This window comes from Berghia stephanieae, chromosome 1, assembly GCF_034508935.2.
Source record: "Berghia stephanieae isolate SIO BIC M18660-M18661 chromosome 1, UCSD_Bste_1.3, whole genome shotgun sequence".
In the NCBI taxonomy this organism is placed as follows: domain Eukaryota; kingdom Metazoa; phylum Mollusca; class Gastropoda; order Nudibranchia; family Aeolidiidae; genus Berghia; species Berghia stephanieae.
Window position 1 is genome coordinate 138,902,013 of NC_088360.1, and position 12,500 is coordinate 138,914,512.

The 12,500-nt window shown below is 39.3% G+C and overlaps 1 protein-coding gene across 1 annotated transcript in view; it reads right to left on the bottom strand.

Moving 5' to 3' along the window:
- LOC144963347 (fasciculation and elongation protein zeta-2-like) overlaps window positions 1–12,500 on the bottom strand; it is an 83,487-nt gene that overhangs the window by 31,171 nt on the left and 39,816 nt on the right. The window contains exon 2 of the mRNA XM_078897294.1: window positions 2,363–2,471. Within this exon, the coding sequence (XP_078753420.1) occupies window positions 2,363–2,471 (109 nt within the window). The remainder of the gene's footprint in view (window positions 1–2,362; window positions 2,472–12,500) is intronic.

Genomic DNA, 12,500 nt, shown 5'->3' on the forward strand with positions numbered 1-12,500 from the left:
TGCCGTCTTCTGGATAAAGACGTCGGGTGCTTGGTATGGGTAGGTCTAGCGATTTTTCACTTTATTCTTAGTATTCCGTCCGTCCCCGACGTCTTTATCTGGAAGACGGCGGAGGACGGCAGTTCCGGTCGTCGGATTAAGTCCCCGGTGTGGGTTAGCCCTTAGGCTGGAATCCCCAGCTTCACTTGAATTGACTTAATACTAAGATTCCTATCTAAGGATAAAAACCTGCAGGTCAAATTTTCCGATCAACGTCAAAGGACTCTCAGGTTTAGGAACTTTTCGCAAGTTAGAGTTAGAGGTCAGTTCTATTAACCCTCTCCTTACCAACTGCAGGAAAATCGTCACATTTGTTTCGTTAAAATAAACTATGGATTTTTCTTAATCCAATTGGTTTCATAAATTTAAAAACAATAATGATACATTTTTGTTTTGTAAAGTTTGTTATGCTATACAAAATTATGCAAAGACGTCTAGTTTGTACTTATTTCTACTCAGTTTGAGCGTTAAAAATAAAATAAAATAAAGTTTTCCTGAAAATGGTCGGTAGTAGTAGTAGCGTATGGCTACAACTCCAAATTATGTTTGTCGATCCATGATGTCAGGTCATCTCCGGCTTCAAAGAATGTTTCGTACCCCCCCCCCCCCCACCCCTTCTAATTTTGTTACTGGGCATTGCAGGACCAGATGATCGATGGTTTGACGTGCCCCTTTACAGTATTGGCAGATAAGGTAAGGAGGGAGTTAAGCAATGAATGTGAGATTAAAAAGTTTTCAATGGGACATCGTAGCACAGCGTTTACTCCGGTACCCAAACAGTACTCAGTTCGACTCCCCCCCCCCCCCCCCCCACTGCGCTATGTGTCCTTGAGCAAATCACCCAGCATCCACCACTGCGGCTGACGCCTAGGTTAGTACAGACTTCCTCTTAAGAGAAATCTACCTTTGTGAATGAATGCATAAACTTTTATTTTAACTGATTTATTCTGACTAAAGAAACGCGTGTTTTTTGTTGGGTTAAAAAAAAATCATCATTTCTGTGTTTTGGTTTGTTTGGCCCTTTACGTCAGTATAGCCAATGCCAGATGTCTGCCGTACTCTGGAAATAGACGTTTTTAAAATTTTGGCCGGAAAAAAACTTGACCTTAAAAAAATCGATCCATTAAAAATGACCCTCATCTTGGGAGAAAAAAAAACCCTTCTGGGAGGTCCCAGGTTTCAGAGTTTTTGCCAAGATGAGTCATTTTACTCGATCGATTGTAAAGCGCTTAGAATTTGAGGCTTCGGCGTTTAGCACTATATAAGAACACTTTATTATTATTTTATTTATTATCGATATTTGAAGGGACACGTTTTCTGGCCAAAATTTCAAATACGTGTTTGTTTTTTTCCCCCGGAGTACATCGGGTCTGAGGTGGTGCTGACTAAGTGAATGACACTTACTACGTACTAAATTATGACCAAATTGGTGTCGTGTCACTTTTGTCACTGACAAGACCTGACCATGTCACTAGCCGTTCATCCATTCATTTTTCTTGTGGTTCACACGGTCATGGAGGGTCAAGGAGGAAGATTGATAATCATTGGTAGGTAGTTAAGTGACCATGACATGGAACAATACCTTCCTTCTCACCCCCCCCCCCCTTTCCAATAATAAAACAGGCCTGAAAAACAACAATACTGCCGTACTTTAACGTCACACCTTTTTTTTTTTTCTTATTTCGGCCAGAATATTTTCGCTTTAATAAATTTATGAATGAATAAACAACCAAATAAATATAAATAAATTAGAATGGAGAAAGTAAAAAAAAAAAGTATATAAAAATTTCTTTAATTCAACCCCAGGGGAAAATTTTCTTCAGGGTCCATCTCGAGAAAGGACAGAAATAACGCATGCACTGGACGCAGTGTTGCGCTGCAAACTAGGAGGGGAAAAAAGCCAATACAAACTCCCCCCCCCCCCCCCCCCCCCCCAAAAAAAAAAAAACAACAAAAAACAAAACAAAACCAAAAAAAAAACAACAAACAAAAAGAAAAAAACATATCCACTACCTGGCTAAAAACTCAAGCTCTCCCTCCAGGTGTAAACTCACTACAGTTCAAACGACAGCCCAAAGCGCAGGAATTCTTTAATCAGAATGTATAAAAGTCAAAACATGTTCAGATAATATATAATGTTTTTCTCCTCTGGATACCCTTTTATGCTACTCTGAGAAGTCCGCCATTGTTCCGATAGTTTAGAACCAGTTACAAAGTTACTATGCGTCATTACGCGGGAAATGACGTGACGACTATTGAAGCCTATTTATTGTGGGAACAACATGCATCATAGACCTATCACCACCGTGTACTGCTTTCTTACCTGTTGTTCTCCGATGTTGAGGACACGGTTATGTAATGTCCTGGTGTACGACTTGGACCAGTCGATGGGGAGGATGTTGCCAAAGTTACCGGTGATTGTCCACCACATTCTGGAATTGGAGAGGGAGAAAATTATGAGTGGTACAGTAATCGAGAGAGAGAGAGAGAGAGAGAGAGAGAGAGAGAGAGAGAGAGAGAGAGAGAGAGGAGACGGGGGAGGGGAGGAGATGATTAGGATGTTGCCAAAGTTACCGGTGACTGTCCACCACAATCTGGAATTGGAGAGACATTTAGGGGAAAATTATGAGTGGTACAGTAATCGAGAGAAAGAGAGAAAGAGAGAGAGAGAGAGAGGGGGGGGGGGAATGGGAGGAGGGGAGGAGATGATTAGGATGTTGCCAAAGTTACCGGTGATTGTCCACCACATTCTGGAATTTAGGGGAAAATTATGAGTGGTACAACACAGTGAGAGAGAGAGAGAGAGAGAGAGAGAGAGAGAGAGAGAGAGAGAGAGAGAAAGGGGGGGGGGGGGAGGAGAATGTTGCCAAAGCTACCGGTTAATTGGCCACTATTTTCTGTAAATGGAAATAATTTGAGAGAAAAATTTTGAGTTGTACAAGAAGAGAGAGAGAGAGAGAGAGAGAGAGAGAGAGAGAGAGAGAGAGAGAGAGAGAGAGAAAGGGGGGGGGGTGAGGAGAATGTTGCCAAAGCTACCGGTTAATTGGCCACTATTTTTGTAAATGAAATAATTTGAGAGAAAAATTTTGAGTTGTACAAGAAGAGAGAGAGAGAGAGAGAGAGAGAGAGAGAGAGAGAGAGAGAGAGAGAGAGAAAGAGAGAGAGAGGGGGGGGGGGGGCTATGTTCCAATCTCGGCTTTACTTGACGTTGATTTAGTTTAGCTTTTTAAAAATAAATCCCGTGGTCCATCACGGGGAGAATTTGGTAGCTGGGTCTGTTAGGCATGACGGAAAGTTTGTAGCGATAAATTAGCATGTCATCCAAAGGTTAGCAAGTAATTGACAGTATAATATACTGACGGAAAGAAGCAATCCATTGCACTGCCAACCTATTACCGTCTTCTTAATGGTGTGCGTTTCGAATATACGTACATAACTAATTTGCTATTGCTTTTGGCTGGAGATTAGTTCGAGTTAGAAACGTCCCTCGTTATATATTTAGTATTTATTATTTCTTTCTGAAACTGTTTTGCGTGGCTATGTGGACTTGTGGTATGACACTCGCTTTCGGATCGGAAGGTCCTGGGTTCGAGCCTTGATCGCTAGGCGCATAGTTGAGTCCTTGGAGAAAGCACTTTACTCACATGCTCTCACCGTACTCAGGTGTTAAATAAATACCTCACCTTTAACAGCATTGCGTCTCGGTCAGAAAAAAATGTAATATCGCCAAATTGGCGTCGTGTCTCGTTCTATAATATGTTACGTGTTGCTGGTGGTCAGGGACCATTTGTAAAAGCGCTTTGAGCACGTTAAGTGGATATTGCGCTACAGATAGTGTGTGCTTGGCTGAGTAAGAAGCTCACACCATTGCCATCCGGAAATATAACGGACCAACACACAAAACTATGTGTAACCTTGAACTTTTATTATAGTCTGGCTAATACAGTTTAATGATATTTACTCATAAACATGGATGGCAAAAAATAAATAAAATAAAATAAAAAATAATACAATAACAAAGACCCGAGCGGCGTCATGTTCGTTCTATCTATAACGGTAACATAGAGTGATTACGACCAGAAATAACACATTCTGATCCTCTTTCAAAACTATCATACTTTAATCAGTTTTGTTCGATATTTTGACAGCAAATCCCCAGGGTTACTTTGACATTTTGGAGGGGTGACAAAACATTATATCACCGCCATGTTCTGACAAAATGGGTTGGTTTTTTTTATTCTTAAAATTTGGCCCAAAAAAATCACGCTTCAGATAAATCTTGAACTTTTATATAGAGCAATATCCACTGAACGTGCTCAAAGTGCTTTAGAAAGGTTCCCTGACCAACAGCAACAAGTAGAACGAGACACGACACCTGTTAGGCGATATTACAATTATTTTTATTTTGACAGACAAAGCTGTTAACGGCCAGGTACTCATTTTATACCTGAGTACGGTGAGAGAATATGAAAAAATACCTTTTTCAAGGATTCAACTATGCGCCGAGAGAGGCTCGAATCCAGGACCTTTCCGTTCCGACAGCGACTGTCATATCATAAGACCACATAGCAGCACAAATAATACAAACATTGGATATTAAAATGACCCCCCCCCCCCCTAAATACCAAAAACGCTCAAACATGACACAAAAGAAGTTTTAAGAAGATATTTTTTTCCAGACAACCTAAAGGTCATTTGAGTAGCCCTTCGGTGCCATGGAGCCGGAGTTTATCCCGGTTCCCAGAAGCGTGAAACGGACAATAACAATGGCTTGCTATACTCTGGATAGGACGCTAGTCTATCGCAAAGTACTTTCTGGCAGGTCGAAGAGATCCAGCAACCCATTCATTGCTGGGTAGACATAGGGGGTGGGTGTGGGGGGGGGGGGGGTGGGGGTCAGATCTTGGTCCCTTTGTGTGTGAAGCGAGTGCTCTACCAACTGAGCTATTGGGAACCCCATAGGCCATTTGGACCGATCTTTATTTATACGAAACGATTTCTGGCCAAAATTATTTTCTTTAAAAAGTATTTTGTCGGTGTACGAAAGATTATCAAATGCCGACAGGGGAAGCAGAAGAATAGCAAACATTTCCAAACAGACATTATCACTCTACCGTACTCTGGAAAAACCCATATTTGAAAATTCGGCCAGAAAACTCGTTCTTCAAATATCGATCGATTTAAATGACCCTCATCTTGGAAGAAAAAAACAAACCCTCTCAAACCTGGGACTTCGCGAAGTCTTCTATCAAGTCCCAGGTTTGAGAGTTTTTGCCAAGATGAGGGTCATTTAAATCAATCGATATTTGAAGGGGGCGAGTTTTCTGGCCAAATTTTCAAATATGTATTTTTCCATAGTACGGTAGTATTATTGTTATAATACGTTATTTATTCAATGTGTTATTTTCAAATTCCTTTTCTTGAAAGGTATTGATTTTCGCATTTGATAGGATCAACCATTTTTCATTGTTTTATTGATCTCCCCCCCCCCTCTCCCTCTCTCTCTCTCTCTCTCTCTCTCTCTCTCTCTCTAACTCCCATCTCCATCTTTGTCATTGGAAAAAGCCAGAGCAGCTCGCTGCAGTGGTATGGGCATAATCATGTAGACGTTTTAGATCTGAACAAGTCAATGTGTAGTGTGTATGACACAGTGACAGACAAAGCAAGAAAGAAAAATACAAGAAAAAACAAAACAAAACAAAACCCATTCAAAAAAAAAAACAAAAAAAAAAAAATCCGTCTTCCTCAGCAGCTGCTGGGGATCGAACTTCAGACCTCCTGATTTCCAGTCAGACGTGCTACATTTACAACACAGAGGATTTTTTGGGATGTTTTTTTTTTGTCGTTGTATTTTTCTTTCTTGCATTGTCCGGCACCGTTTCATACACACTTGTGTTCAGATCTTTATCTTACACTGGTGTCTGTTCCCAAATTTCTCAATTTTGATGTAATATACGTAATTTTCATATGCAATAATCATACGGTTGTTTATCAACATAGATAGGTAGATAAATAGATAATAAATAAAGAAACCAACAAATCAATAATTAATTAAATAAATGAATAAATCAATCAATATGTAGTTAGATATACACACAGAAAGATATATAAAGAGACGGGAGACAGGTATTTATTATGTAGAAATAGATTGATAGAGGGATAGATAGAGGTTTAAAACGTAGGGAAAAAATGGAAAAAAAAGATAGAACATCCACCAAAACATCCAGCCGAGCCCTAAAAGAATTATTCACAACACCTCAGTCAACGATTCTAATATATAATTGAAATCACCTTGCCAAAATCACGCATGGCCAAACACAGCAATTTCCCCAGATTTTACCATACACTGACAAAATACTTTCTTTAAAATCATTTTGGAAAAAAAAAAACCCCAAAAAACAATCAAACAACACCAAAAATTCAAAACAAAACATTAATTGAAATATTGATAAATATATCTAGATTGACTCATACTGTGTAATAAAACTTAAAACTTGAAATAAGAACTCAGAGGTTTAAAGAATATTCAATTTGTTTAGAATCATCGTATTTCAGCCATCAATGTTTGGAATAAAATAATTTCTGGCCAAAATGATTTTTTTAAAAAAAAGAACATTTTATCTATGTATAGCAGAAAAACCCTGAGGTACATCCCAAGCCAATTTAATCCAAGGTCCCGTTTTCTGAAGGCCTTATTGACATGGACGTCTTTGTGATTTTATATATGGACGTCTTTTTGACAATTTGAATATTAACCCTTTCACCGCAAGACTGACATATTAATATCCTTTCAGATCATAAATATCGTTTATTATCATCACTCTGGTTAAAACTTTCAACAGCACAGACATACAAGATAGAATGAGAATGCAACGCAACCCGAGAAACGTCGCTTTATAAAATACTCTTTATGGTAGTTATTATGGAGAAAAAAAGGACAGGGGGGGGGGGGGGGTTGCCAGAGCGGATAAGGCATTGCACCCCCCCCCCCCTCCACTCCGATGACCAGGAGTTCCGCTATAGGCACCTCTTAATTTTCCTTGTACAAGAGATTAAGCCACTATTTAATGCTCACTTTGCGCTGCATTGTATCCTGACTGACGCCATGGGATCCTCTCTTCTTTTTTTTTTTTAGCATAGTGCCAGGGCGAATGTCCCCAGGAGCGCCTGATCGGCACCCCAAGTTGTTCCCGCCAGCTTCCTCAGAAGACGGTTGCGTTTCTCAATCGTCAAGGCAAAACATTCGAGAAGGGCCCGATAATTAAGCCTGCGGTATAGCGTGACCCCAGATACTTCGGATTCGGCTCACATGGGAGAAGCTGACCTCCAACGAGGACGTTCATTTTCGGGGTTTGCCAACCACTGCATAGGTGGAATGCTGTAACTACGGTATTTGAAGTGTTCGTCTTAATGTGCCACTTGTCAAAGTAGGATTTGAGTTTGGTAACGTCATCACTGAGTACACTATCTAGACGAATCCACACCTCACGAGAAACGAGTGCCCAGTCGTCCGCGCATCCTGGCCTCAGGGAAGAAAAGTTCGCTAGTGAAGACTGGGTGAAAAGTTGCCAGGCTTCTGTATCAGCAAGAGGAGATATTGGGTGGTGGCGAATCGACTTCGGTCGAGAACATGTCTAACAGCAGCGTCGCTTCATCAGTGGGGACTTTCCACCATTCCCAAATGTACGCGTTGCGACAAAGAGCCGAGACCGTAAAGTATCAGGTTGAACGTTGTGACGAAGCATCTGGGTAGGTTCACAACCGTACACGAATGTGGTGAGGAATTTGCGGCCTGGATAGATCATCATAACATAGAAGTGCGACGCCAATAATAGAAGCTGCTGCCCCAGTATAGGTTATCTCGATCTTTTCTCGACATAAACTCAAAGAAGAATAAAAAGAAATCTATCAATCTACTTCCTTTTTTTTTTTTTAAAGGATGAGATCTGATGCTACGATAAAATGAAACCCAACCCCGACAGTAAAAGGTTAATGAAAGGCCCTATTCTGAGGGACTTATCAATACGATTTTATCAATAACACGTTTCTAAAGCTCTAAACTCATTTATTTTCGTTTATCCCCTACACAATAAATTGTCGGTGTATAAAAAGGAAATTGTATCGGAAAGAGAATCGGGAGGAAGGCCTATGCCCTCTACAACTGCTGATTTGGCAGAAAAGTCTCTTAACGTCTTGTCAAAAATGTCTGCAATTTATTTTCTTTCTTTCTGTTTAAAAAAAATGTTGTTGTTGATGTTGTTTTCTGTCTAGACTGTCGAAACAAAAAAAAAAAAAAAAGAAGAAAAAACAAAATACAGACTCGAGCTTTTATGCAATGCAGTATTCACTAAGCGTGCTCAAAGCGCTTTCTTTACAAAGGGTTCCAAATTGGGTTATCAGACCTGAAAATAAGTGCACGTCGGTGCACACAAATGAGCTATAAATAAATGTGTAAATACTTTTTTCTCTTTATTACTATTATTATTATTATTATTATTATTATTATTATTATTATTATATAGTAGTAGTAGTAGTAGTAGTAGTAGTAGTAGTAGTAGTAGTATGTAGTAGTAGTAGTAGTAGTAGTAGTAGTGTAGTAGTAGTATATAGTAGTAATAGTAGTAGTAGTAGTAGTAGTAGTAGTAGTAGTAGTAGTAGTAGTAGTAGTAGTAGTAGTAGTGGTGGTGGTAGTAGTAGTAGAGGTAGTAGTAGTAGTAGTAGTAGTAGTTGTTGTTGTAGTAGTAGTGCTGGTAGAATAAAGAGGGATTACAGGTTATGCAAAGACAATGGCATACAAACAAAAATGAGAGAAGAATTTGAAAATGCACTCATGATACAAAGCCAAAGTGAACCTGATAACGAAAAATGTGAAAAACAATTTGATATATTCCAAAAGTGTGTCAAAGCAACTACAGAAAAGCATTTACCAATAGCTCAAACAAACAGCAAAAAGGAATGGATGACAAATGAAATTCTAAACCTATTTGAAGAAAGACGAAAATGCAACAGAGGGTCTGTAGAATACCAAACATTGAACAACCACATTAAATCCAAATGCATCGAGGCACACGAGAACTATCTAGACTGGAAATGCTGCGAAATCGAAAGAGAATACAAACCCAACCCCCAACAAGCTCACCAAAGAATAAAAGAACTATCAGGGAAAAGGAAAAGCAAAGCAGCAGGAAGTTGTATCCAAAACAAACAAGGGGAACTGCTATTTTAAGAACAACATATAGAAAGCCGATGGGTAGAATACATAGGCGAACTGTACAATGATCCAAATAGAAATGAACCACCACTGAAATTCAAAGAACCATTAAGCGGACCAAACATCACCAAAAGTGAAATTGAACATGCCATGGAACGAATGAAGGATGGTAAAGCAACAGGCCCTGATGAAATATCTGTAGAGGTATTAAAAAGCCTAGGAGATCTAGCAATTGATGAACTTCACATATTATTCAACAATATATACAATACTGGGAAAATTCCAGAAGATCTCTGTAACTCTATTTTCATAGCAATACCAAAGAAAGCAGGTGCAGTCAGATGCGAAAATTTTAGAACTATAAGTTTAATAAGTCACATCAACAAAATACTGTTGCGTATAATTATCAACAGGCTAAGGAATAAGATTAACCCCGAAATCGCAGAAGAACAATATGGATTCCAACCTGACAGAGGGACAAGGAACGCAATATACCTCCTCCGTGTTTTAAGTGAAAGAGCTATACAGGTTCAGACCCCACTATACCTCTGTTTTGTCGACTACAAAAAAGCTTTTGATAGAGTACGCCACGAAGAAATACTAAAACAACTGCACTCCATTGGCGCTGATGAGAAAGACCTCAGACTCATGCAAACATTATACTACACCCAGCAGGCATCTATCAAAATCGGAAACTCTACAGGAAATTCCATTCCTATTAAGAAAGGAGTCCGTCAAGGGTGTGTTGCCTCACCAGATCTGTTTAATCTATACCAAGAAACAATCATGAGGGGCATAAATAATATGGAGGGAATAAAAGTAGGAGGTCATAACATAAATAATATAAGATACGCAGACGATACGGTACTCATTGCAACATCAGAAATCCAACTTCAAAAGATTGTTGACAAAGTGGTAGTAGATAGTGAAGCCAAGGGAATGGAAGTGAATATCACCAAAACAGAATGCATGGTAATACAGAAAAACCCCGAAAACAACAACACCTGCAATATAACGATTCACGGCGAGCAGCTTACCAACGTAGAAAGTTTTAAATACCTAGGTTCAATAGTGACAACAGATGGAAGATGTAACCGAGACATACGAGCAAGAATAACCCAAGCCAAACAGGCCTTCATGGACCTGGGAAACATTTTGAAAAACAAACAGATGTCGTTCGGGATTAGATTCCGAGTCTTGAAGTGCTACGTGTGGCCAATCTTGTTATACGGATGCGAAAGCTGGACTACAAATGCAGAAACACAAAAGAACATTGAAGCTTTTGAAATGTGGTGCTTGAGAAGGATGCAGAGAATATCGTATACCGCACACAAAACGAACGAAGAAGTGCTAAAACAAACATACCAACAAAGGAAACTAATGCCCTTAATAGTGGATCGACAACTATCCTTTTTCGGACACATAGTAAGGAAAGATAAGAATGAATACCTGGCAAGTTGTGGAAAAATACCTGGTAAACGCGCCCGGGGGAGACAAAGAAAAACACTCATAGACCAACTGAAGGGCTTCACCAACCTAACAATCCAAGAGCTGTTTGAAAAAGCAAGAGACAGGGAGGAATGGAGAGAGATAATTCATGCAGTATCCGAAGCCTGGACCAGGCATGGAACCTAGAAGAAGAAGAAGTAGTAGTGCTAGTAGTAGTGGTAGTAGTAGCAGAAGTAGTAGTAGTAGTAGTAGTAGTAGTAGTAGTAGTAGTAGTAGTAGTAGTAGTAGTAGTAGTAGTAGTAGTAGTAGTAGTAGTAGTAGTAGTAGTAGTAGTAGTAGTAGTAGTTGTCGTAGTAGTAGTTACATGCGGATTTCGATCCAGCAGAATTAGGCATACGATGAATCAATAGTAAAACAATGAATAAAATACTCGGTTGATTTTAAATTGAAATCAATGAATGATTGGAGATCAATAATAGGCTACGCAAGTAAATGTCGGTCAAGTATTAGGTTTAGCTGACACTCACACACGCAATAATGTAAAGTACAAGTACACCCATTAACCCAAATCGAGTAGTTCATTAAATCATCATCATTATCATCACAGACCTGCCGCTAATAATGTATGTATGTCATGTTTTCCATGGTTCTTTTCATTCTCGAGATCTGTTGTTTTTTTAAATGTTTTTAAGGGTTTTACGGCGCTTGCAACACAATTAGGTTATATCAGCGCCAGTGAAAAGGAAGAAAATGGGATAGTAAAAAGTTATAGAATTTAATTAAAGCATCCAAGAAAAGATAAGACAAAGGGGAATTGGTTCAAATAGGAAACAGATGTAGAATACAAGAGCACACTATCAAAGTACTTAGTTTGAGATCACCTAAAAGTCTCATCCAGACACAAGCACAGGTCCCGGCTAAGAGGGATACACTCAAATGTTTACAAATCATATAATTATATGTAAACAAAACAATATAGTGAAGAACAGAGAGATGGAAAAAAAATATCATCTCCCAAAACTAACTACACATTTTACTGTTTCCCAACTCAGCCAGGGTATCCGGCCAGGACCAGGACAAAACCAAGAAATCTCATTCCAAGACAAAGACAGAAAGCATGTTGGAAAACAGATACAGGGGGATAGAAGAAACAGTAAGTGCCTCCCTGCCCACTATGGGAAGTCAGGAACCCCACCCAGTTCTGGAGATTTAATTGGAAAGAGCACAGAGCCCTCCAACGGGAATATGCGCTATATAAGCACAATTTATTATTATCATCGCCATCATTATCATCATCACCACTACCACTAAATCAGCATCATCATAATCATTATCGTCATCGGCATCATCATCTTCATCATCATCACTATCATCATCACACCAAATCCACCAAGAACACGACAACCAATACCCCCTACATACTATCATCATCATCATCATCATCATCATCATCATCATCATGATCATCATCATCATCAACAGCAATCATCATTTTAAAAAACCCAAAGTCCGATGCTAACGATAAAAACAGAGGGGCAAAAATGAACACCACATTAACACAGCAATATCTATTCACAACACCCTCATCAACCCGAAATATAAACACATCACTCTTTCAAATCAACAACAACATACCAATTAAAATCCGCTCTCATCAAGAAATCCAATCCCCCTGCTCACACAGTCTCAAAACCAGCAGCGAATACCAACAGTACATCCATCCTATGAATCAATAAGACAAGACTATCCCAGCAATTTACACGACTTATCCTCAAAACTCCTTTTACTTCTCTGTCTGTCG